This window comes from Dromiciops gliroides, chromosome 5 (genome assembly GCF_019393635.1).
Source record: "Dromiciops gliroides isolate mDroGli1 chromosome 5, mDroGli1.pri, whole genome shotgun sequence".
In the NCBI taxonomy this organism is placed as follows: Eukaryota; Metazoa; Chordata; class Mammalia; order Microbiotheria; family Microbiotheriidae; genus Dromiciops; species Dromiciops gliroides.
This window is the reverse complement of record NC_057865.1, coordinates 217,617,201-217,644,947: the sequence shown is the minus strand read 5'-3', so window position 1 is coordinate 217,644,947 and position 27,747 is coordinate 217,617,201. Positions and strand designations below refer to the sequence as shown.

At 40.9% G+C, this 27,747-nt stretch overlaps 2 protein-coding genes across 2 annotated transcripts in view; both read right to left on the bottom strand.

Moving 5' to 3' along the window:
* The window catches only part of METTL7A (methyltransferase like 7A), a 48,813-nt gene extending 21,776 nt beyond the window's left edge, over positions 1-27,037 (bottom strand). Inside the window, exon 1 of the mRNA XM_043967913.1 lies at positions 27,022-27,037. The gene's annotated coding sequence lies outside the window, so the exon portion shown is untranslated. The remainder of the gene's footprint in view (positions 1-27,021) is intronic.
* Positions 9,441-27,155, bottom strand: LOC122728948 (transmembrane protease serine 12-like). Its single transcript, XM_043967646.1, has 5 exons — positions 27,022-27,155; positions 26,281-26,479; positions 17,935-18,206; positions 12,525-12,667; positions 9,441-9,692 (listed from the first exon to the last, which is right to left on the bottom strand). Exons 1-5 carry the CDS (start codon positions 27,113-27,115, stop codon positions 9,441-9,443), a joined length of 960 nt encoding a protein of 319 aa, XP_043823581.1. The 5' UTR covers positions 27,116-27,155.
* Between the last annotated feature and the right edge of the window lie 592 nt (positions 27,156-27,747).

Sequence of the window (27,747 nt, the reverse complement as noted above, 5' to 3'; positions counted from 1 at the left end):
TGGCTACCCTAAGCATGTGAAGACTGGGCAGATGAGAATTGTTCCAAATTCTACAGCAGGGGCTGTGGAGGGTCACGTTCATCCATTGCATCCATCCCCAGCCATGGCTGGCTGTCTTGCCCAGAGTTAGGGCTTGAACTCAGATTTTCTTCTATTGCAGGCCAGCCCTCTATGCACTATGCCATACTGTCATGCTATATTAAGGAAAAATTCTTCTATTTTCTGTTGCATCCCTCTCCCCTCCCAGAAAGTCATCTCTTATAGTAAAGAGTCAAAAACAACAAAAGTTCAACAAAACTAACCAAGTCATTTAAAAAATCTGACATTATGTGAAGTTTTTTAACTTATAGTACTTTACCTCTTTGGGAATTTGTTTTTTGTCTTTTTTGTTTGTTTTTTGTTGTGTGTATGCGTTTTTGTTGTTGTTTTTGCCAGGCAATGAGGGTTAAGTGACTTGCCCAGGGTCACACAGCTAGTATCAAGTGTCTAAGGCTGGATTTGAACTCAGGTCCTCCTGAATCCAGGGCCAGTGCTTTATCCACTGTACCACCTAGCTGCCCCCACTCTGAGAGAATTTGTGACCAATCTAGGTCATTAATATTTTTAAGCATTCAAATTTGATTTTGTTGTTTTTTTCCATTTCCTTTGTAGTCCCTGTATAAATTGTTTTCCAGGCTCTGCTTACTTTACTTTGCATCAGTTTACATCTTCACATGTTTCTCTGTATTTGTATTCATCATTCATCACAGCACAATAATATTACATCACATTCATATGCCAAAAATTGTTTAACCATCCCCTACTTGATGGGCATCTTCTTTGTTTCCAATTCTTGGCTACTAAGAAAAGTGCTATTACAAATATTTTATAATATTTATAGCAGCTCTTTTTGTGGTAGAAAAGAATTGAAAATTGAGGAAATTTATGGATGGATGGATGGATGGATGGATGGAATGGAGATTTCAGAAAAACCTGGAAATGAACTGATGCTGAGTGAAGTGAGCAGAACCAGGAGAATATTGTACACAGTAACAGAAAAATTGTGTGATGATCAACTGTGATAGATTTAGCTCTTCTCAGCAATACGATGATCCAAGACAATTCCAAAGGTCTCCTGATGGAAAATGCTCTTCACATCCAGAGAAAGAACTGATAGAGTCTGAGTACAGGTTGAAGCATACTGTTTTCACTTTGTTTTTCTTCTTATGTTCTGCTTTTTCTTTCACAAAATGACTAGTGTGAAAATGTTTAACATGATTGCACGTCTATAACCTATACCGGACTGCTTGCCATCTTGGGGAGGGGGGGAAGGGAAGGGAAGGGAGGGAGAAAAATTTGGAATTAAAATATTACAAAAAAATTAATGTTGAAAACTATCTTTACACATAATTGGAATGGAATTTAACAACAACTATATATATTATATGGCCTTTCTTTTTATCCTTGACCTTCCTGGCATATGTGCCTAAAATCTCTAAGTTAAAGGATATGCACATTTAGTCACTTTCTAATAAGATTTCTTTCTAAGAAATTGTTCAGAACTGCTGGAACAATCAAAACATCCACCAACAGTATGTTTCAGGGAAATAGGTGGTAGCGGTCCTTAGGTATTCCTCTGTAAAGAATTACACTCCAGGGGGGCAGCTAGGTGGTACAGTGGATAAAGCATGAACCCTGGATTCAGGAGGACCTGATTTCAAATTTGGCCTCAAACACTTGACACTTACTGGCTATGTGAACCTGGGCAAGTCACTTAACCCTCATTGCCCCACCCAAAAAAAAAATTTACACTCTGGAACACAATCCAATTAGAATTTAAATGGTCTTTTATTTGGACTCCAGAGAAAGTGACTGAGAGGGAACTCAAAGACTTAGCCTCAAGGAGAGGATAATGGCTTAGAGACATCTTTCTCCCCAAAGGAAGGCCAAAGCTTTCATAGAGGACAGATGGGGTGACCACCTGACACCCCCTTTTGGGGGTGGGGTAGGGAAAGATTTTTGAGAGTAAGGGGAGTAAGGGCGATTTTATTTTTTGGGAATGATAGTCCTAACCTCTGGAGTTATCTCCATCTCCTAGATCTGGTCAGGTAGTAGCCACACCTAATTGACTTTCCTGTTATAGAATTTTTTCTCCCCTTACTTCTTTTTTTTGTGTGTGTGTGTGGGGGGGGGGGCAGGCAATAAGGGTTAAGTGACTTGCTCAGGGTCACACAGCTAGTAAGTGTCAAGTGTCTGAGGCTGGATTGGAACTCAGGTCCTCCTGAATCCAGGGCCAATGCCTTATCCACTTCACCATCTAGCTGCCCCCTACCTTACTTCTTAGGTGTGTTCATCCTGATAGCTAGTTGGTCAGTTTAAACTTTAGTAGTCCCTTTACTCCATGCTATGTTTGTCCTGTCCTAAGCCCCATGTCAAGTACATTAGCATACCCCTCTTTCTATAACCCCTCCAACACCTAATGTTCTCATGTTTTATCACTTTTGCCACTTTGATGAGTGATAGCTGACACTTCATATTGGCTGTGGTTTGCATCTCTTTATTATTAGTGCGTTCTTTCATGTAGTTGTTAATGATTTGACATTATTCTTTTAAGAACACTGTGTTCATATCCTTTTAACCACCTAACTATTGGAAAAAATGACTTTTGATCTTATGTTTTTGTTAATTGTCTCTATATATGTATATGTATATGTATATCTATCTATCTCTACCTAGATATCTAGATATCTAGATATATCTTGGTTTTCAGACCTCTGGATTCCAGAAGCATCACTGAAATGAAGAGCAGAGTTGCCACCTTATTGATCTGTAGCACTCCTGAGTTTAGGAGGGATAAGAAAAAAAGGGGACTGAGCTGTTACTTCTGGGTGTAGGGCAGTACCAGCTTGTCTAGCAAGTAAAACCTAGAACAGAGAAAGTGCCTCCTTGATTCAGATGTGAATGAAGCTGTATACCTAGGTTTAGTTTTGGAGAGCTGGAGTCTCAAAACTTTTTTGATCATACATCCCTCTCAGTAAAAACTTTTGATCACACAATCCTAATGCATATATATTTACTTATTTATAACCTATATACATGTACTACTATACTAATAATTGTGTGGATAATAAGAGACATAAAAGAAAGAAGATAAAGATGAAATTTTTATTTATTAATGATATAAAATTTTTTTGCTCATTAAATATTAATGGTATAATGACAGCAATATGATTGGCTATTCATTATTTCTGAAGATCTAGGTTTAACATTGGTGAAATAGTGATTTGATGGTCTGGTTCTCTAAGTTCTGTTTATTTTAATACTTGGGTTTTTTGGTTTTGGGGTTTTTTTTGCGGGGCAATGAGGGTTAAGTGACTTGCCCAGGGTCACACAGCTAATAAGTGTCAAGTGTTTGAGGCTGGATTTGAACTCAGGTCCTACCGAATCCAGGGCCGGTGCTTTATCCACTGCGCCACCTAGCTGCCCCAATACTTAGGTTTAATGGTTGTCATTACTTCAAAAAAGCTAAAAAAGGTCTAAATTGAAAGAGCACATGCTAGGCTTTGTTTACTAAGTCATGTTACTCATACGTGATATTCTGATTCAATGCAAAGGATTTTGTTGAAATTCAGCTAATAAATTTCCATTTTCCCTGATGTCAATCAATTGTTCCTGAACACTACTTTATTTGACCTCATGGCTTGGGTTAAAACAGACTTGGGTTGTTTGGAAATTTACAGAAAATTGGACTCAGGAAGCTGAAACAAATAAGAGCTTTATTATTATTATGTAGTATAGCAAGTAGGCAAACAAAAGTATATATGCATACACAGGATGTATGTATATATACCCACAATACATGTATGTGTGTGTGTCAACATAAACAGACAGATATTCATCCCTACCCCCCAGCTGCAAGAACCTCACCTAGTTCAAGGTGAAGAGAGAGAAGTTGGGGGGTGTGATGAAACACATTCATAACTGGGGTTCAGGTGGCAAAATCATATACTCTAAGAATATGCTTGGTTGAAAACAGGTCATCAGCACTAGATGTGGGAGAAGGTATTACTGATGAGACCCAGATGTGGTAGAGAAGTTCTCAGGGTCACTTCGTGATACAAAGCTTAGTGAGGCTCAAGTACAGAGAGTTTCTTTTTCATGACCACAAACTGGGAGGATCTAATGTTAACCAAGAATTAGAAGATGAGCTCAGGCCCCTGCAGTTAGAAAACGAGTTTCGACCAATCAAAAGCTGCATCATCTGTCTGACACAGAGTTAACAGTGAACAGGACAGTGGAAAAGTACAACCTATATTATGTGCCTAGATGCCTGGCATTAGGACCACTTAGCCTAAGTGAGGACAGCTAGGTGGAACAGGGGATAGAGTTTTGGAGTCAGGAAGACTCATTTTTCTGAGTTCAAACCTAGTTTCAGACTAGCTTACTAGCTGTGTGACCCTAGACAAGTCATTTAACCTTGTTTACCTCAGTTTCCTCATCTGTAAAATGAGTTGGAGAAGGAAATGGAAAATCACTCCAGTATTTCTACCAAGAAAACCTGAAAAAGGGGTCACAAAGAGTCAACACAACTGAAAAATGACAACAATAACAACAAGTATAACGGCCCAAGGGCTAAAATGAAACACTCATAAGTGTGCACATGGAAAATAAGAGGAAGGGACAAGGAAATGATACACAACTAGGGAGATCACCAGACCCTCAGGACCAATGCTCTTTAGGTTATGGTAGGAAGAAAAAAAAAAAAAAGGCGGGATGAGTTCACTGAAGAGGATGACCTAAGATTTAGCATACCCAGCTTTGCCAATTCTCTGACACCCTAATCACTGTGCAATCCAGTTACTTTCACAAGAAGAAAGCTAACTAAAACCATTAACAGTTATGGATTATACATGAAGGAGATGGGTTTTTACTCTCGTGTACCTGGTTGGTTTTTCATTCATAACATAACAATATAGAAGGGGTAGGTATGGTCTTTGGGATGCCCCAGTTGCATAAGCATGGGACATAGAACATTCCAGAAAAGTGCCGGAAGAGGGGAAAGTATCCAGGGCAGAAGAAAGTAAATTGCTAGAAGTGCATTTTTTTTTATTCTTTTTTGTTGTTGTTCCGAATTCTCTCCCTTTCTTCCCCCTTTCACACTCCTTGAAAAGGCAAGAAAAACAAAATCCATTACAAATATGTACAGTCATATAAAATAAATTCCTGTAATAGCCATGACCAAAAAACATTTTTTAAAGAAAATATACTTCAGTCTGCACTCTGAATCCATCAGTTCTCTATCTGAAGGTGGACAGCATGTTTCATCAACAATTCTTTGGAGCTGTGATTGCTCATTGTGTAGATCAGAGTTACTAAGTCTTTCAAACTTCATTTTCTTTTTTTTTTTCTTTTTTGTGAGGCAATTGGGGTTAAGTGACTTGCCCAGGGTCACACAGCTAGTAAGTGTTAAGTGTCTGAGGTCAGATTTGAACTCAGGTCCTCCTGAATCCAGGGCTGGTGCTCTATCCACTGTGCCACCTAGCTGCCCCAAACTTCATTTTCTTACAATGTTGTTATTGTTGTATAAATTGTTCTCCTGGTTCTGCTCACTTGACTTTGTATCAGTTCATACAAATCTTCCCAGATAATATAAGTCTTCCCAGGTTCACAAATGAGCTTTATGGATATCTCAGAAAGTCCAAAAAATTCCACATAGGTATATGGCCCAGGTAGATTGGGTGGTAACCTAGATAGCTGTCATAATGGTACAGATAAGATGGAAGATATGACTCCTGATTAGCTAAGAGACCTCTGAAGCCATGCAAGGGACAGAGGGACAGAGACCTCAAAAAGACTAGAGAGGTGACCCTGGGCAAGTCACTTAACCCCAATTGCTTCACCAAAAAACAAAACAAAAACAAAAAAGACTAGAGAGAAATGGAGAAGTGGAGCTTGAGAGAGATAGGGTGAGAAAGACTAATTGGAGCCCCAGGAAGCACAGACATATGAGAAAAATTGACATCCCAATGGATCTCTTTATTCCTAGCATCTGCACCCCTAGAGAGTGGGGGGTTTTGGACAAATAACTCCATGCCTTTATCACTGGATGGGCAGCCAAACAAATTATGTTCAATTGGCACCCCTTATAGACTATGCCCCCAACTTGCATTGTATTCATGGGTTGAGTCCCCAGACAGGCAGCTACTCTTAGGTTTCAGAGATAACCCTGTGGTCCTACCACTACATCTCAGGAGCCTCCTGCAGCATGCTTCCAATTAATAATCACCCAGTAGACTTAACTAGTTCTTTTTTTTTTTTTTTTTGGCAGGGCAATGAAGGTTAAGTGACTTGCCCAGGGTCACACAGCTAGTAAGTGTTAAGTGTCTGAGGCCAGATTTGAACCCAGGTACTCCTGACTCCAGGGCCAGTGCTCTATCCACTGCACCACCTAGCTGCCCCCTTAACTAGTTCTTAACAAAAGCATTTACTAAGATAGGAGAGTAAGAACAGGGGCAACCAGGTGGCATAGTAGATAAAGTGCTGGGCCTGAAGTAAGGAAGACTCACTCTTTCTGAGTTCAAATCTGGGCTTCAGGACACTTACTAGCTGTGTGATCCTGGGCAAGTCACTCAACCCTGTTTACTTCAGTTCCTCATCTATAAAATGAGCTGGAGAAGGAAATGGCAAAACTACTCTAGTATCTCTGCCAAGGAAACCCCAGAATGGGGTCATGAAGAGTCAGACACGACTGAAATATCACTGAACAACAAAAACAAAATAGTAAGAACAGGTGATACAAAGCGTTTCCCCAAAAAACCTAGGGCAGAGTCTTCCACAAATGCTCACGGTCCAAAAAATAGTGATGTGCTAAGAGATATATATTTTAGTGAAAACTAACAGGATAGTATAGAGAGTTGTTTCAAGAGCTAAACCAAAGTAAGGTAACTGTACAAGTTAAGTAAAATGACAGGAAGTAGTTATTAGTTGTTCCCATTTGGCTGGGAATATAGACTAAATAAAGATTTAGGAGATGCCTTTGCTGTGCAAAGAAGGACTTCACTATGAAGTATCTGACTTCAATATCAGCATTCTGATGCTATTAAGCTTTACTTGAATCCCTAAAATGACAGGTGATGATACAGTGCCACTGTATGAAATCCAAGTAGCACAGACCAATGTAAGGGCCAAATTTAATATGGGGAGAGTTAATTGGGCGGCTCGCCACAGTATTGGGGTTTAGAAAATAATGAGAGACCTCTAGGTCTAAAGTTTCCTCTCTTCCAAACTGCCTTTTTTAGTTATTTCTCCCAGACTAGTAAGAAAGGAGATTAACAGCCTCTTTTCCACAAACAAATCAGGTTTTATTAATGGGAACAAAATTTACAACAAAGGTGAAGTTAATAAAGCCAAGGACAATGAGAAAGGGAATAGGGGAAGAGAAAATGAATAAGCTCCCTGGCTCTAGCAAAGACTGACTCAAACCCCAAACTTGCTTCCAGCTCAAAAAGCTGGCCTTGCTTCCACAACACAAACTCACCACCATCTGGGGGCCATAGTTTCAATGAGAGTCAGCTGTGCAGTCTCTCCTCGTTTGGTCTGAAGCCCAACCCCCCAGCTCCTCTCTCTCCCCCTTTTTACCTCTCCCACAGGAAGGGGAGGTTGTTAGCCATGCTGAGCCTCCAATTGGTTCAACATACCCCCTGGGCTGTCCCCATTATAGTTTGGCCACCAAGAAGGATACATGTACCTTTTCCAGAGCAATGCTCTGGAAAGTTCTCTACCAATGGAGAAACAAGGGCCTCTTTCAGGGAAGAAGAGTCCACATGTGTAGGAAGTCCACAATGTAGGCTAAGTCCCTAATACCCATACTCAGCTATGGTTTAAATCAACAATGTTTAGCCCCTCATGAGACCTGCTTATGACAGGGTCCTATAGTGTTAGATACTAGACTTAGGGAATGGCTCAGAAGGTGGTGTCAAGAACACCGGGGACTTTGAAAGATATGCATCAGCATCAACATCAGCACCTTTGGTATTCTCAAGGGGCATGGCCTGGCACACAAAACTTCTCCAGGGTCTCACAAAGAATAAGGTGACACATATAACATTAGGTAACACAGAGACATAGAGGGAAAGCCACCCTGAAACAACAGACCCTAGAAACTGTACTACTTGGCCATGAGAAGCCCCAGCTAGCTCTTTCTATCCAAAATAATAATTTTTGCAGTTGATTGGCAGACTTAAAACACCAGAACAGAAGCCCTGCTTCTCCCCATTTTTGTCTGGCATGTCAGAGAGCAGCTGCTAGCCACAGCTATCCTTCAGCATTACTGACAGTGTGCTGATCTCTTCTCTCTCTCTCACCATATATACTTAGGCCTCTGCTAGGCCCTGAACTGAGGCCAAAGTCTAAGGAGTCTTCTCATCATTTCAGACAAGCTAAAAAGGGAGGCCTCCCCTTTAACAGAGGGGTATACATTTCCTAGTATTGGGACACCCCAAAGGTTATACTAAAGCAATTGATTTTTAATTGTCTGAATGAATGTCACATATGAAGAATGAATCCCAAGGGTTTGATTGCAGGTTGGCTCATGACTTACACTACCAGCACGCTGCTGAGCCAGTTCAGTATAGGAAAAGGAACTGATTTTAAGGTTAGCTTCAGCCAAACATATTTATGAAAGTAAATTGCTGCTACAAAAACCAAAACCTCCAACACCAAATCAAGAGTATTTGAGTTTTCAACTCTTTTGGGTTACTTATACTTCTCCTTCTCCCTGAGCATAGATAATTCAAAATGAACTGTTTAAAGTACTTTAAGTAAACACTTGTCTCTGTGGCAAGATGACAATCACAAGATTCACAAACCACAAAGGGTTCTTACTTGGATACCATAAAAACTAGTGTTTAAGCTATATGGAACAAATATACCTGGGAGAGCAAGGTCCATGACTAGCAGACAGAGCAGAAGAACTGGGATTAAGTCCTTCCTCTGAAATATACTAGCTGTGTGACAATAGGCAAGTCACCCTCAGGACCCCAGACAACAAAGACTATATTAATGACAGAGATGCTGATGATATGTAGCAATGGAAGGGATTTCTACCCTTGGACTTCCTATAACAGTTAAAGCACAGGTCTAGCCTAGGGGGGAAAACTAGACTGAAAAATTAAAATGACCAATTATTGTTTCCATTATATATACTTTACTTTAAATAATTATATGCATTATAAAGTACATGTTGATACAAACTTGGGAAAGTATTATAATTACATAATGAAGCAATATAGACATAGCAAAGAAAAAAATATGGTTGAGTATTAAATTTAAACTGTATACCTAAGCTGTCAGAACTCTTTCATGCCAATAAGAAATACTGATATGCAAAATTCAGGTAATTATGTGACATGAAGATGTGAAGATACATTACAAAGTGAAGTTACCTTGGTCTTAATGCCACTTTATGTGGGCACAAATAAGATGATCAATACCATAATTATTATAACCTTTCCTTGTATAATATTTATTTCATTTTTGCCTGTAGGAACTTCTAGATGCCACTCATTTTTCATCCATGTTTCATATAACCGCACCTCAGTATAAATACCAGGAAAAAGTGGTCTGCCACAGCCAACTCCAGCACTGGTAATACCCATTAGAAAAAATCTTTCATTTTCTGGAAAGTAACACATCAAAGGACCTCCACTGTCACCCTATGAAAAGAAAGGCCCCCAAATAGGGTTAGTTAATTCAATTGCCTTTCTTAAGTTGCAAAAAAATGTAGAATGTTAGTAACATACTACATAATACCATGTAACTAAAGGATGCATCTTCTATATATCCTTAATCTACTAATATCTATTTCTTTTTTGATCACTTCTTCAATGGGAAAGCTTTCTACCTTCGTGGGTGTGATGTGGAGTAATAAGAGTTGACACTCACCTAGTACTTTACAAAGCTTTCCACACATTATCTTATTTAATTCAAACACTAATTCTGTAAAATAGATTATGTGATTATTATTCCCATTATACCACCTGGAGCTCCAAGAAGTGCTACTGCATCTTTGAGGCCTGCTATGAGGCAGAAGCTACTCAAAACCAAAGTTCTTAAACCCCTAATAATGCATTTCCTTTGCCAGACAACAAAAGGACACATTAGTTTAATGTGAACAGCATAGTAAAATAAAGTGATAAAAAAAAAGATTTTCCTCCACACCCACGTTACCAAGTAGAGAGGGGGCACATAATGCATGACCAAGGAAAAAATACTGAGGGTATACTCTGTGGCCGAGGCACAAATATTTTAAGTAGTTAAAATATTTGCACAAATTTCTCTGATAAAGAGCTTATATCCAAGATAGATAATGAATTGATAAAGATGGATAAAAACAAGAGCCATTCCCTTATAAATAGTTAAAGAATAGGAACAGGCAATTCTCAAAATAAGTACAATGTAAGCTATCAATGATCATGTGAAAAAAATACAACAAATAAATACTAATGAGATATGCAAATTAAAATAATTCTTTGGCTCCACCTCACATCCAATAGATTGGTGAAAATAACAAATGTTGGAAGGGTGTAGGAAGACAGACATGTATTGCTGAACCCATGAATTGGTCTAAGAATTTCTGAAGAGCAATTTAGAATTATACCCCCAAATTCATTAAACTGTTTATATCCTTCCCCAATGATGCCATTACTAGGCTTATACATCAAAAGAACTTAATATATACAAATATGTTTATAGCAGCACTTTTTGTCAGAGCAAAGAACTGGAAACAATGTGGATACCCATTAGCGAGGGAATGGCTAAAAAATTATGGTATATGAATACATTATTGTGCTAAAATAAATGACAAAAGGGACAGATTCTTCACTTTCTGAAAATATTGGTTTAACTTTTGGTGATACAGTGATTTGAAAGCTTGTTTCTAAGCTCAGTTTACTTTAATGCATGGTTTTTAATGGTTGTCAACTGATAAAGAAGTGCTACATTTACTAAAGAAACTTAGAAAGACATATGAAATAATGCAGAGTAAAGTGAGAATAAGTAGAAGAAAATTATTACACTGACTATAACACTGGACAGGGAACTTTGGAAGACTTAAGAACTCTGATCAATTATAATGACCAGTCACAACTCCAGAAATTTAGAGATGATGCATATTTCTCACCTCTTGGTGAAGAGGTGAGACTATACATACAGAATGAGATATTTAAAGACATTTTAATTATCATAAGCTCAGATTTTTTTTTCAGACAACAAAGGAAAAATTTCAAAATTGTTCAAAATATTTGTAAAAACTTTAAAAAATACTAGGATGGGGGGGCAGCTAGGTGGTGTAGTAGATAAAGCACTGGTCTTGGATTCAGGAGGACCTGAGTTCAAATCCAGCCTCAAGACACTTGACACTTGCTGTGTGACCCTGGGCAAGTCACTTAACCCTCACTGCCCTGCCCCAAAATAAATAAATAAATAAAATGATAGGATTGGACCCCAAAATGAAACACCATGTAAACACACACTTATTGTTTGAAAACAGAAGACTTCAAAGGCAAACCATATCTAGAACGGTTTTTAATTAATTTTTTTTCAATCAATAAAAAAATTCTCTCATCTCCCTTTTGAAAATAAAAAACAACCCCAATACTCTTATAACAAAAATATGCAGTCAAGCAAAACAAATTCCCACATTGGCCATATCCAAAAAATATATGTCCCATTCATTCTGCATGCTAAGTCCATCTTATCTCTATCAGGAGGTAAATCCCATGTTTCAGCATAGTTTCTCTGGAATGACAATTGGTCACTGCATTGATGATAGTTCTTAACTCTTTCAAGGGTGTTTGTTTTTATGGTGTTGTTATTGTATAAACCCTTTTCCTGGTTCTGTTCACTTTACTCTACCTCAGCTCATTAAGTCTTTCCAGGAGTCTCTGAAACCATCCTTTTTATCATTTCTTATGTCACCATTATATTCATATATCATAATTTGTCTAGTTATTCCCCAATTGATGGACACCCCAATTGTTTCTAGTTCTTTGCCATTACATAAAGAATGATTATGAATATATTTGCATATAGAGGTCCTTTTCTTCTTTTATTGAGAAATAGGCTGATGTTTCAAGTTGTAAATATCTGCTGTTACTGAATGCTTAGGAGTCTTTTGATTTTAAGCATTTCTTGGGTGGTGATAGCTTCCTTAGACCTATAAGATGAATAACTTTTCTAGAAGGGACCCTGCTGATCCTTTCTGGGAAGACCCTAGATATGGGCCATCCCTAGGCTTTACTGAAGAGATTTTCCTTAGGACTCTGAGGAAAACCCTGAAAACCCCTTTTTGGGGTCAGATGTCCTCAGGGCTGAATGTGGTCTCATGAGTCCAGAGCTGGATTTCTTCAGGAGGACACAGTGCCCTGCCTGCAGTGATATACTTATAAGAGCACTGGATCTGTCACCAGCCAAAGATATCCTGGAAAATTGTATCAGAATTTTATATTATAAAGGATTTTAAATATTGTAAAACTCTATCATCTTACCGTGCAAGTATCAACACTTCCATAACTTTCACCTGCACAAAATGAAGTATTAGGAACTCTTCCTGAATAACTTCCTACTGCATTACATGTATCCCAAGGTAAAAAATGCACTTCAGCCTCTTGTAATAAAGATGTTATCGTACCTATAACAAAAGTCCACATACTATTTGAGACATCAGTCCTTTTGTCAAGAGGTGAACTAAGAATCTCAGTATTTAACAGATTTCCTTTCTCAGCAGCTCCTCAGCATTCAAGCTAAGAGATTAAGTGACTTACCTGTGGTTACTCAGCTAGAACCTCAGAGGCATCACTTAAATGTGTGTCTTCCCTGAAACATCTTTCTAACCCCATTGGATATTATTCCACCTCCTACACTCTGATCTGGACAAACTGGCCTTCCCTCTGCTCCTCACCCACAACATTCCATCTCCATCTGTGTGCCTTTGTCCTGGTTGTCCCATATGCATGAAGTGGTCTTCCTCCTGACCTCTGCTTCATGGTCTTCTTTTAAGATATGTCTCAAGAACCATCTTTGACATGAAGCCTTTCTTGATCTTCCAACTGCTAGAGCCCTCCCTCCCAAATGACTTTGCAGTTAAAGAAAGATAACTTTATTGAATTCTAGAAGATAACTTGTAATTAAACAACCATTAGCCAACTCACGTCTAATCTGTATTACAATAAACACAAATATTCTTTTTTTTTTGTGGGGCATTGAGGGTTAAATGACTTGGCCAGGGTCACACAGCTAGTAAGTGTCAAGTGTCTGAGGCCGGATTTGAACTCAGGTCCTCCTGAATCCAGGGCCAGTGCTTTATCCACTGTACCACCTAGCTGCCCCCAGACACAGATATTCTTGAAGATCCCTTCTGACTCTAAGAGTCTATATATAAATCTATGACTGCCTGACACCATGCCAGAAAACTAGAAAAGTCATTTGTATCTGCAAACAAGGAAAGAAACCAATAAAATATGAAAAACAAGTAGTTAATTACTTTCTATAAATGTGTGTTATATTAAATTCATATTATATATTCATATGTATATATGTATATTTTATATGTACTTTCTGTTATCCCATTAGGATGTAATCTCATGAGTAGGGATCATTTCATTCTTTGTACTTGTATCCCTTGTACTCACCACATTGACACATAGTAAGCATGTAACTTAATAAAGACCAGTTGATTGATTCCTGTCTCCTAGGCCAGCCTCCTATCTACCGTGCCAGGCACTACTTTGTATCCAGTAGGCACTAAATAAATATTTGTTGAATAAATGACTGAATTAAATTTGTCAATGACACAAAGAAAGGTAAGTGAATTTCTTAAGGAACAAAATTTGGATTGGCTTATATACCTTCCAGTTTTGCTATTTCCTGAATCCAAAGAAGACCACCAGAATGACACATCCCAGCTCCTACCATTTAGGGACAGGTTCATCAGTTGTTCCTGCTTCCCCACAGAAGGGAAGAAGAATCCATAGAGGAGCAGCTACAGACCTGACTTGCCTGCCTTTCACACGCTGTTGCCAAAGTCACCTAGAAAATGCCATCTGTGTGTCAGGATAAAAGCTATGTGTCTCACAGACCTAGAATAACCAATAAGGAAGATGGGAACAACTAATTTCACATCACCTCTCTTGTACTGGGAGAGAACAACTACTAGGCATCTCCACTGAGATTCCCACCAACATCTGAAATATTGTTGGGATCTGATTGGTCGGTTTGGTTTGGTTTTTGACCAAATCCGTGATTTCATCGGTATACGGAGGTCCCAGGGAGGCACTGCCTCAACCAAAGCAGATCAGCATCTTCTTTATGCCTGGGGTCCAGAGAAACAGCTGAAATATTATAAGTTGTCCACTGAAGTCTTCATCTTCCTCCAATTTCCCTAACATTAAGGGCACAAACATTTCTCCTCTTCCTGTTAAGCTCCTGGATCTTAGAATCCCTTTCAGTTCTTTGCTCTTTGCCCCATTCCACCCCTTTTCTAATCTTTGCTAAATTCAGTTGATTCCCTCTCCTGTCTCTTAGATTTGTATATTACTGTCAGTAAATCCTATATGATCTACAGCTGATTTTCTACATTGCAGGGGAAGTGCTACTTAGACATTTTAATTGAGAGTTTATAATTAAATACTTTTGGGGCGGCTAGGTGGCGCAGTGGATAAAGCACCGGCCCTGGATTCAGGAGTTCCTGAGTTCAAATCCAGCCTCAGACACTTGACATTTACTAGCTGTGTGACCTTGGGCAAGTCACTTAAGTCCCACTGCCCTGCCAAAAAAAAAAAAAAAATTAAATACTTTTACTTCCTTGCATGGCATCTTCTAGCATGGAAACAAGACACAAATAACATACTGTCTCCCAGTTCAGATGTAAGGTAAAAGTGTTGTTTTGCATGATTTTGAGAGGTGCTACTGCGCATTTCTACCACAAAGTGGTTTAAAGGAAAAAGAAAGGGGCAGCTAGGTGGCGCAGTGGATAAAGCACTGGCCCTGGATTCAGGAGTACCTGAGTTCAAATCCAGCCTCAGACACTTGATACTCACTAGCTGTGTGACCCTGGGCAAGTCACTTAACCCCAATTGCCTCACCAAAAAAAACCCAAAAAACAAAGGAAAAAGAAGTAGGATAACTGAATGAGGTCCCCATGATACGACTTTAACACTTTCTTTTAAGAACAGAGGAGACAAGCTTACTCAAATGTAAATCTAGGACATTCCAAGATCACTTGCAAGATTCCCAAATTATCTGCCTTTTGACAATCCTTCTCTGTTCAACAACCCTAGTCAATATAAGTGAATTTTCACCACAGCTGTCAGGTTAGTCCAGGATTTTTATCACCAAACATCTGTCATATAGTCCCTTTTGGGGGCAGCTGGCCCTGGATTCAGGAGGACCTGAGTTCAAATCTGGCCTCAGACACTTGATTCTTAGTAGCTGTGTGACCCTGGGCAAGTCACTTAACCCTTACTCCCTGGACCAAAAAAAACCATTGTATAGTATTATCAACATAGATGCTGACAGTGGAAGAGGCAAAGCTGAATGTATATTCAGATACTTGGGAACATGCTTTTTTTAGAGAAGTTAGGTGTTTTTTATGATGCCATTTTTTGAGAAAAGTAGAATACAGAAAAAAATTTCACTTTATCCATTTCTATTTAGTTGGGTTCTAGTTAGTTTAGTCTTTATTCCATGTACCTTGGGAAATGTTCTCAAGTCTTGGGTTCATTTAGACCTGGAAGTGGCCACATAGTCCAAACCCCTCCCTTTGAGGTGAAGAACTGAGGTCCAGAAAAATTAAATGACTTTCTCAAAGTAGCAGAACTGGGACTTGAATCTGGTCCTCTTAACTCCAAATTCATACTATTATCTTACAAGATTTTCCCTCAAGGTTTTCATGTGGGTACAGCCTTTATCAATTAATCAACAAATGTATATTTGTCCATAACATTTAGTCAACAATACAGGCAAGGTGTAAGGAAGTCTTTGCCATTAAGTATTTCAAATTAGAATGTAAATATCTCAAGGGAAGTAACCACTTTTTCATTTCTTTGATAATCCTAATCAATTCAGTATATATTCATCAGATACCTGTTAAGCAATGAGGACTGTGTTGGTTTTGTAGAGGGAACACACACACACACACACACACACACACACACACACACACACGCTGGTCCTTATTTCTGGGTTTACAATCTATCTGAGAATACAAAATGTGCACAAATGAAAGTATTGATAACACATACCAATGCTACAAATGAACAGAGTAAAAAACAAACATATACTAAGTGACAAAAAAGAGAGATAATGGTCTGATGGACGTGAAGAAAGATCTTACAGGAATCAAGGGGATTGTGGGGGGGAGATATTTTGGAATAGGTCTTCAGCAAAGAGTTTCTCTGAGACACAATTTATCTCCTATTTCGGGATACTCAATCATATGATCTTTTTTTTTTTTAAACTGAGGCAATTGGAGTTAAGTGACTTGCCCAGGGTCACACAGCTAGTAAGTGTTAAGTATCTGAGGTCGGATTTGAACCCAGGTACTCCTGACTCCAGGGCCAGTGCTCTATCCACTGTGCCACCTAGCTGCCCTGGGAGTCTTTTTTTAAAATGTACTTATTTTTAGAAACATTATCTCTCCTTCCCACTGCCCCTCATTAAACAATTTTTGTTTTAAGAAAAAGGAAATCTGCTCTTCCCTTGAGCTGTCCTAGGTAATCATTTAAAATGGTGAGGTACTCTCTTGATCCAGAGAGCCCCACAAAATCATGCAAATCATGGGGTTCAAATCTCCAGGTCCACTTCAAAAATACCCATGAAACAGTCCAAGCTATCAAGGGCATGTATATCTGAAAAGCTACCAAATGTTTGGAAGATGTCACATTGAAGAAAAAATGTGTTCCCTTCCGTCAATACAGTGGTGGAGTTGGCAGGTGTGCCCAGGCTAAGCAGTGGGTCAATTGACACAGGGTCATTGGCCCCAAAAGAGTGCTGGGTTCTTGATGCATATAGTTAAAAATGCAGAAAGTAGGGGCGGCTAGGTGGCACAGTGGATAAAGCACCGGCCCTGGATTCAGGAGGACCTGAGTTCAAATCCAGCCTCAGACACTTGACACTTACTAGCTGTGTGACCCTGGGCAAGTCACTTAACCCCCATTGCCCCATAAAATTTTAAAAAAAGAAAAAAAAAATGCAGAAAGTAATGCTGAACTGAAGGGTTTGGATGTGGATTCTCTTGTCATTGAGTATATCCAGGTAAAGAAGGCCCCCAAAATGCAGTGGTGTACTCACAGGGCTCATGGTCGAATCAACCCATACATGAGCTCCCCTTGCCATACTGAGATGATACTGACTGAAAAGGAACAAATTCTTCCTAAACCACAAGAGGAGGTTGCTCAAAAGAAAAAGATATCCCAAAAGAAACTGAAGAAACAAAAGCTTATGGCACGGGAGTAAATGTGAAATTAATATGCAAATAAAAGTGAAATTAAAGCATTTGTTACAATTTTTTAAAAAAAGGAAATCCTGGGGCAGCTAGGTGGTGCAGTAGATAGAGCACTGGCCCTGAATTCAGGAGGACCGGAGTTCAAATCTGCCCTCAGACACTTAACAATTACTGGCTGTGTGAACCTGGGCAAGTCACTTAACCCCAATTGCCTCACCAAAAAAAAAAAAAAAAAGGAAATCCTCATAACCAATATGCCTAAGTCCAGAAAAACCAATCCCACATTACTCAGTTATGTGATCATTGAAGTTCAAAAGGATAAATGCAACCTGAGGAGGCAGGGAATTCATACCTTCTAACTGTTCAAAAGAGAATGAAGCATAAGGTTTATTTTTAATCCACTAATATGGAACTAAAAGTCTATCACATATCAATAAAATCAAGTCAATATTTACCTTCTTCTTTTCTTCTTCCCCAACCACTTATGAAGCACCGTTTGGTATTGTCTATTTTGGGCACATCATTAAAAAATGGCAAACAGATAGGCTGAACAAAGTCATTATAAGTGACAGGATCTTTTAAATGAACTAGGGCAATGTCATTTTCAAAGGTTTCAGGCTTGAATTCTGGATGGATGATGATATCAACAATTTTTATTTTCTTATGCTTCTTGTAGCTCTGTAAAATATTGTTAACTCCAACTAGGGCTATCCAAAACCGTGGTTCTCTGGAATAAAGCAAATGTTCGTATCATACCACTGCATGCTTAACTTAAATATATATATGTTTCAATACTTCGATGTCTTTTTTTTTAACCTTGTGATGTTAGCCCACATAGTTGTTGTTTTTTTCATTGTTGTTGTTATTATTTTAAAAAAATGTATGTGGTACAAACCAAATAAAACCACCCAAAAAATTATCACTAATTAAAATATTTTTCAATGGTTATTGAAAATATTTTACAATTTCTTCTCTATGCTTTATAAATTCCCCACTACTGAAGAGAGGCCAGGCAAGCACTTGCTGGGGATTTTATAGAAGACCTTTCTGCTTCTTAGATAGGGGCTGTAGCAGATGATCTCTGAAGTCCCCTTCTGACTCCAGGATTTTAGAATTCTATAACCTTATAGTGTCCTTAAAAACATTAATGAAATATTCAATGAATCTTTAATTTTAGGGGGGAAAAAGAAGTACAGGGAAAGAAAAGAAATCTACAAAAAACCAAAGATCAATGAGGCAAAGTACTAGGGGAACTAAAGAAGATAAAAAAGTAAATGGAGAAATGAGGAGAGAGGAAGTGGGAGGGCACAGATATTTGGACTCCACTAACAACTCTCTTCTTTCTGGATTACAGGAGCAGTGATGGTCATTAAAATGGTCCAGCTCTCGGGGCAGCTAGCTAGCGCAGTGGAAAGAGCACCGGCCCTGGAGTCAGGAGTACCTAAGTACCTAAGTATTTTGTTTTTTTTCTTTAGGCAATGGGGGTTAAGTGACTTGCCCACAGTCACACAGCTAGTAAGTGTAAAGTGTCTGAGGCCAGATTTGAACTCACTGAGGCCAGATTTGAACTCAGGTACTCCTGAATCCAGGGCCAGTGCTTTAACCACTGCGCCATCTAGCTGCCCCCCATCCTTTGTTTTCAAAGAGAACCAATGACATCACAGGGGGATGTCTTGACTTGCTCATGAACTGGGTTTAAGTGAGGCAGAGTTGTACAAAGTCCTCAGCCTCACTCTCTCTTCCAGTCATCCAAGTCCAGTGGGAAGACAAAAGTCAGGACAACTGGCATTGACCCAGGATGCAAAGTAGACCTTTGCAAGGGTACAGAATTATTTCTACTGGGGTCCACCAACCACACAAAGATTCATTTAAGGTTTTTTGTTTTGTTTTGTCTTGTTTTTGTCCAGACTTATAATTTCATCTGTGTTGGGGACTCACTGGTGTGGAAACTCCCTAAGTCTGAGAGAGCTGCCTGGACACCAAAGGGTTAAATGACTTACCCACAGTCACTTAGCTAGTGTGTGTCAGAGGCAAGGCTTGAACCCAGGTCTTGCTGACACCAGATTCAGTCCTCTCACTTACCTACTTTTGTAGACATACAAGTAAAAAGCAACATCTCTTGAGATTCTTGCTACATTTGAAAAGGAAATATAAAAGTTCCAATTCACCTGACTTTTAAATTAAGAGCACTTCTGTTCCTCAAATCCTTTGACTTCTACCTCTTACATATTAGGAAAAAATGCATGAAACCCAGAGCTCACTGGACACACCTTAGGGAATGGCTCTTTTGCAAAGGCACCAGTGTGTGGCCCAGGTTTGAGCTGCCTCAGCTGTCTTCATTGGGTATGTTCAAACTTGCCACTGCAACAGTCTGGCTCTGGCTAGTCAAGCCTCTGGGCAACACTACTGGCTGCTCTCATGTGCCATGCGCATACACAGATATGCCCATTGGTTTTTCCCTAGTGCCCCCAGACTCCTATGTAGGGAATCAAAAATTCAAATAACAAAATACAATTCTCTCAGCTTGTTGACCCCTTCCTTCATCCACTCTTGCTATCCCCTCTCACTGTGACCACAAAGAATTACTCATTAATACACAGAATACATGGAATTTTGACTACAGTGAAAACGAAAGTAACATTAACTTTAAACTCCCAGGTTAGAAGCTGTTCCTGTTAATATCTTCATTTTGACCACTACACCCCCTTCCCTGTTCTGCGTTCAGGCTCCTTTGCTCTCCCAGGGAAAGATAGCAAGGAGCCAGAGGTGTCTTTGGTTCCCTTCTCCTATCCCCAGGCCTGGCTACTGTTACACAAATTATACTTAAGGCTTAGCCTCCCCCAGTCCCTGTTCAGGCTGGCTGCCAACACACTTCCACAAGCATTCTGATGTGGTGCAGATAAAATCCCAATTTTCACATTTTGTGGGCTGCCATATTCTGGGCCTTCCTGATTTTTAAGTAGGTAATCTTTGCAGAAGTCCCATGACTATTAGGGTTCCCCAATAGCATCCCCTGACCCCATCACTCCACCAACAACAAGGCAGCTTCCATGTGGAGACTGTGTCTGGAAACCCTTCCCTAACCACCAAACCTTAGCAGCTCTAGGTCTTTGACCCAAACACATACACCCCATGACATACCCAGGCTGCCACTCTGCTGCTGCCCCTATGGGATGGCAAGGGGCAAGGGAAGCCTCTGATCCTCTGCTTGGCTGTATCGATAAAACATCTAGAACTCATGCTAGTGTTGTGTCATTCATGTGTCTCCATTCCAGATAGTCTGCTGGACCTTTATATGGAAGAGCTCTCAAACACCCTCAATTCAAAGGTTGTTGGGGGTGGTGGGGAGGGAGAGGAGAAAATCTTCTTGCTACCATGAACTCCCACTCCCTGGATGCCCCTGGAGCAACTGTGACATGAAAGTTCTGGGCAGCCAACAGGCCAGTCCTTCATTTTCTGGATGCTGAGCTGGTCTTGGTGACATCTGGCAGCATGTGTACAAGTTCTTTTTTTTTTTTTTTGCAGGGCAATGGGGGTTAAGTGACTTGTCTAGGGTCACACAGCTAGTAAGTGTCAAGTGTCCGAGGCCAAACAAGTTCGTTTTTATCAGTTTCTTTCTAGCCACCCCCTCCCAATGGCACTGCCAGCCAGAATACCAGAGTCATGCCAGCAGGCTGTAAGCCCTCAGCTCCAAACCCAGAATGGCTAGAGAGTGAAAGATAAACCCAGTGACCAATCTCCATCTGGTCTAAGGCGTTCCTGGGTCCAAAATGAGAAAGAAATGAAATACTTGTAGACCAGCAAACAAGAGGCTGACTTAGCCTTAACATGGAAAGGACAGTGAACAAAGACTGAGCTTGAAATCAGCTGAGCGCAGCTGCCCTGCTTGGGTTGGCCCTGCTGGCTGCTTGTCACACCTGAGCAAATAGCTTCTAATGCCTCCCAAGCTATCTTTGGACTTAGGCTAACCATAGGTTATGTTAACAACCTGAGCCTTGGTCCCTGATCCAATTAAGTCTCAAGGATGACTTCAGTACCCTCTGAGAAAAAAGTAGCCCAACTTATGTGACAAATATTCCTACCGTACCATCGTTTGGGAGTCCCTCAGTAGCAGAACATCTTAAATGAGTTCTTTTACTCCATTTATCATAATCCCCTATTTAGTTTCACACTTCCTCTTTTTCTCTATCCTTTAGAGACTGATGAAATTCAGAGGGGGGAAAGGCAACACATATTGAAGCAAAAGCTACTTCTTCAGCAAGAGGTTACATACTTCATCCATCCAAGGAGGTGAGAGGAGAGGATGTTCCTTACAACTCACCTACTCAGAACTATTCTACCTCCTAGATCTATATACCTGCCACAAAGAAGCAATACTGGGGGGAAGTGGGGGGGGGGAATCAAGTGAGTCAGTTGGCTTCCTGACATTGTCTACATCTTACTTTCTAATCTGATACTGACCTGCCTAGACTTACTCTCTGTTCCTATAACCAGCAATGTTAGTTATTCAACCCCACAAATATTGGCATTCTGAGAAATACTAATTAATCACCAGCCTATGAGGTGGCACTAACAGATACTCATTGGTGAGTCCCACTATCACCATGGTAAGTTACCCTCTCCCGGCTAGGGCTGGAGTGCTAAGTCACTGCCATTTTCTCTGTGGTTACTAGAGTCAGTGACCTTTTATTCCTCAACTCCACCTTTCTCTATAGGGTGGCACCACTTGTTGTTTGGAGGTGTGTGTGCTTACAGATGTGAGCCCCCATCCAATGCCTACCTCAGTCTCCTTCAGAACTGTAACATGTCAATGTATTATTTCAAGTCAATGCAGTATTTCAATGAGGTTCAGTAATATGACCTTACCATAAAGGTGCTGGGTTTCACTAGAGCTAGCTCCATACAACAGAGTGCGGCATACAGTATTTTTACTCTGCACATAGAATCAAAAAGCAAATAAGCAGCACATAATAACTAGAATCCTAGATTCAGAGGTGGAAGTGATTGTAAAGGTCATGGAGTCTGAGTCCCTCATTTGACAGATGAGCAAACTGAGAGGAGAGAGTGGTGAAGTGACTTGCCCAGGGTTACAGAGCTAATAAACACCATACACAGGCAGGACTTGAACCAGGTTTTCTCAACTACAGGTCCAATATTCTTCCACTATTCCCCCCTCAAGCAGGAGTGCTGCCACCTTATAGGAAGATGTGGACATGAAGAACCACGTGAGTAACTACAGAGGGAATGGCAGTGACTTAGCACTTCCACCCTAGCCATGAGTGGGTAAATTACCAATGCATAACGGAACAAACATTTACTGGGCATCTACTGCTGCTGTCCTAAACCCCAAACGTAGCATGGATTGGAGATGCAGGAGTTCTAGGACATTCACAGTCTGAGTCCTCCCTTGAGCAGGGATGGCAATGAAACCACAGTGCTCCCAGGATCCACAATGCCTTTCCTCTAGTGAATATCTCCAACTGATTCTGTTTATAGCCTGTTGGTACATAGTCGTTTGCATGTTGTCTTCCATATTGGACCATAGGTTCACTGAGAGCAGGGACTGTTTTTGCCTTTCTTTGTATCCCCAGAGCTCAGTGTGGTGTTTAGAATACAGCAGGGGCTTAATAAATGCCAGCAGACTAAGAGGGTCAATTAATCCAACTCTCAAGTTACAGATGAAGAAAGTGAGGCTCAGGGACTTAGAGTAACCAGCAGCACCAAGATTCCCACCAAGGGTCCCCGGAAGTGATCCTTCTACTGCGCCCTGCTCCTCACTTCAAGGACAGCAGAACCACCCCATCATAGTCCTCCTATAGAGGATATAAAAATGGCACTAAAGGAAACAGAGATGGAGAAAAGAGCCCAATGTGGTCCAGTGTGTACAGAGGCAATGATGTGTGTCAGAGGAGAGCCAATTATGAGAGCAAAAGGAACCCATGTACAAAGTGTCTGAAGGTGGGGAAGGCACCAGAAGCATGGAAGACACAAACCCAAGTCTTTATTAACAATAACAAAGGTGACTGAGAAAATAAAAATTACTACCTTACATGCCTATTCTCTTCTCCCCATCCACCTATGCACAAACATAATGCACATCATCTATACACAAATTGAGAGTATCTTCAAGGAGGGTAGAAGACAGGAACAAGCAGATTTCCACAAGGGATAGTCAACAATGGACCACATCTATACTATTTCACAATTGACTAAAAGATGGAGAAAATGCAAGATCTCATTACGTTTATTATTTGCTCATTAGGAAAACCTTTGATGTGGTAAAGTAATAAACACACTGCCTTAAGGTTCTTTTCCAAGAAAGCTAATCCACACATCCAAATCATTCAAGATTCCTCAAAAGGTAGAACAACACAAATAACCCAGTTCAGTGGCCTTCTGATCACAAACATCAGATGAGACATAAAATAGGAAGAGGTATGCTCACCAAAAGTATTCACACTGCAATGGAGAAGATTCACTGTGGAGTCCAACTTGAAGAAGGATGATCCCCTGTGGGTGGCAAGGTCCTCCAGATGGCCCTGTTTGCAGATGACCTTGTGCTAGTTGAATCAAGGCCCAAAACAATGAAGAGCATCCTGGAAGACAGCCGTAACCATTCAAAAGAGTTTGCTCTGACCAGCCAGACAGAAAAGACCAAGTGGATCAAGACTTTCTATTGCCCCAATTATGCATTTGGATGGAAAATGTATAGAGCTTGCGCATCTGTACATATATCTGGGACCAACAGTACAGATGGACAATGAGCTGAGCACAGAGTGGAGCAGGAAGAGGAAAACTGGCTGGATGAAATCTAGGAAACAGCAAAGTTCCTTTAATGACCTTCTCATGTAAACAATGGCTGTCTCTTTAAATACTAGCATTCAGTGAGACACAGAATGCAACAGTTTCCAGATTCAAAATGAATTATCACAATTGAGGGGCTAGATGATATATATATACAGAGGCTGCAGTGTATAAACCACCAAGAAGTTGAAAGAACAGGGTTTAAGAATGCTATCAAAGAAATGTCTAATGGGAAGAGAGAATGGGTCAGTCACACGGTGAGGGGGAGGAATGACAGGCAGACACAGAATTCCCTATGAGTGCCCTTGCTATTTCTGGAGAAAGTGAAGAATTCCTTCAATATGTGGTGAATTTATAGGAGGGTATAAGAGTCACGATGGACAGGCAAGCACAAGTTGGCTGCAATCTGCATCACTGAACCAATTTAAGCATAATTATTTTGTTATAAAGAAATTTAAGAGGATTTCTATAAATTAATATCCATGCTTGTCATATTATTTTTTATTATCTGTGTAACACTCCCTCTGGGCTACTTCCACAACTTACACTTGACATTAAAGCACCTGGCTTGGGTCTCCAGAGGGCAGCTGCTGCCTTGAGTCCTAGGCTCATGAAGCACCCCCCCCCCAAACCTGTGTGATTCTCCTTCACAATAAGATAGCAGACACTTCTACTCTTAGCAAAAGCATCTACTAAGATGGCACAGTAAAAACCTGCAGCTACAAAATATTCTCCCCTTAAACTTGGGGCACACTTTCTGACAAATACACAGTGTCCTTGGAAAGGGTGGAATCAAATTTAGAGGATAATTAATGGTGGTGAAACAGGGTGCTGTGAAGCAAAGGCAACACACAGCTCCTGTTATTGAAGGTGCTGGACGTCCATTCTCTCTTCAGAGAGTCCTTGTGCAGCTCTCCTTGGGTTTCCAGGGTCTACTCTTTTCCATAGTGAGCCTTCTCTGCTTCCTTGAAGCTGTTTCCTCCCTAGAGTGGATGGATTTCTAAGTCTTTGTTTCTCTGGAGTCTGTGTCTCTGCTCCCTCAGCTGTTCCTTTCACTCTCTCAAACTAAGTTTCAAATTGCTGGATTGGATCTCTCTCTCTCTCTCTCTCTCTCTCTCTCTCTCAATGGGGGAGAGGGAACTCCCTTCCCACTACAGAGATCTCTTTAACCTAAATTTACCCCAATGGAAAACTCAGTCCATGGGGTTTGCTTTTTTTAAGGTCCTTTCTGGTCCAATATACAGTGGCTTCCTTTAATTCTTTCAGAGAAAGGGGCAGTCTGTGCAAAATTATGAAAGTAGAAGATGGAATGTTAAGTTCAGGGAATCACAAGTATTTTTGCCTATAATGTAGAGTTCATAAAGGGGACATAAGTGTAGATAGACTGAAAACAGATTTCAAAGTGCTTTAAATGCCAAGTAACAGATACACTACTAGAGATTCTTGAGGAGGGGAGTAACACACTCAGAATTATGTTTTAAATAATATTATTTAGGGGGCAGCTAGATGGCACAATGGATAAAGCACCGCCCTGGATTCAGGAGGACCTGAGTTCAAATCCTACCTCACTCAGATACTTGACACTTACTAGATGTGTGACCCTGGGCAAGTCACTTAACCCTCACTGCCCTGAAAAGAAAAAAAAAAAAGTCCTAACTAAATCAAGTTGCTTTTTACTTGTGTGTGCTCAGTTGATATTATTTTAGCTGCAAGGGATCCTGGTAAGTTCTGCCCCAAAAGGGTCATTAGTTATAATATGGCTATCACATATGGAGTTAAAAAACAGCACTCTCCATGAAGTTGGCTTGGTTTTTTTGTTTTGTTTTGTCACCCACTCTTTACAAATTATGGCAGAACCTGTCAACGGAGTCTAGCTTCACTTATTAAAACTCGTCACCTAAAAGAGAAAGGTTAGGAGCCCAATAGGGGAGGAACATTATCATTTTAAAACTTTGGACTTGTGACCAAAATAGTATGTAATAATGCTTAATACATACCTAGAAATTTTAAAGCAGTGGGCTGCAGTGAGGACCCACATTTCCTTAATTATGGATCCACCACACAAATGAATGGAGTTGTTGAAAACTTTTGTATACTGCAGGCTAACTATCCACGGCCATGCTCCAATATGAGCATCATGACCACCTATAATTCGAGACCCTGAAATCACATCCACGAGTGGTACCGTCCCACAATCTATACAAACAGAAATGACATATCATTTTTAACTATTCGTCTTCTATTCCTAAATTATTCACAATCACTCCCTCTCCCTCGTTTCTCGATGGATTGATGAAATATTTTTTTTTAATTACAAAGACAAGGTGAACCTACGACGCATTTGCACACATTTTGAAAGGCCATTCTTCCACGCGGACGCTACTTAACCTCTGAGGTACAACAAGTGCTTTGAGGAAATACGAAGAAAAGAGCTTAAGGGGGCTGGCCAATGGCGCCCCATCCTTGGAGCATGCGCAGATGGAGCTCCGTGGGCTGGCCTTCCTAGTCCTACAGTCATAGAGGTGCCCTCCTCCTGACCCGTGAGTAGTGCGACCATCCGGTTTCCTCCCTGCCCTGACCCCCACGTCCCGGCTCTGGCCTGCGGTCACCAGGGCCCAAGGGACGGGGAGCGTCCGCCCCCGCGGGCACTCCTGCTCGGGGCCGCGCCCTCACCCCTCAGACCAGGCCGGACCCACTCTCCTCAGAAACCAGCTCGAAGCGCGGGCGGGGGCGCTTACTCTTCTCCCCGAACGAGAGCGACCGCTGGCCGATGGCGTACGCGAAGCTGTCCCAGAACAACCACAAGGCGGCGCCCACAAGCCAAGGCCTCATTTTTGGTGGGGGGGCGAAGAGGAAAAAAATATCCCGAGAGGGTGGGGGAGGGTCTGTCTCACGGTCGGTGACGTCACGTGCGGCCGTTGCCGGGCCGAAGGGCCAGAGGGGCAGGGCGTTCTGGGCTTCTTGCCCCGAGACCTCCCCCAAACTCCAGCCCTGGGGAACTTGACAAAATACTGGAGGCAAAGTGACGCCGGCACGTACCCAGAGGGTCACGTGTACACGGTTCCGCGAGCCCCGCACCGGGGACGCCCCCCCGCGCGCGCACGCACACACACGCACGCACGCGCGCGCGCGCGCACACTTGCTCTCTCTCACTCTCACAGTGTCATGGTGTCCAGTCCTTGGGGCTGGAACGTCTTTTGTTTTGCTGGACTCTCTTTGTCACTAACGAGGGTTTTGTTTTCTGCTTTGGGAGCAGGGAGGGGGAGCATCTACGGAAAATTTACATTTCTAACCGGAGTCTGCCAGGGATCCTAATTCTGTGTCTGATAAATGAACCTTCTGTTACCTCTTCAGTACACTGCCCACCTTCAGGAAAAGGAGCTTAATTACACCAAGTGACTCCATCTTGATTGTAAGACTGCTGTATTTTGCTGGGAAAGAAAAAAAAAAGTTGATTATCTCGG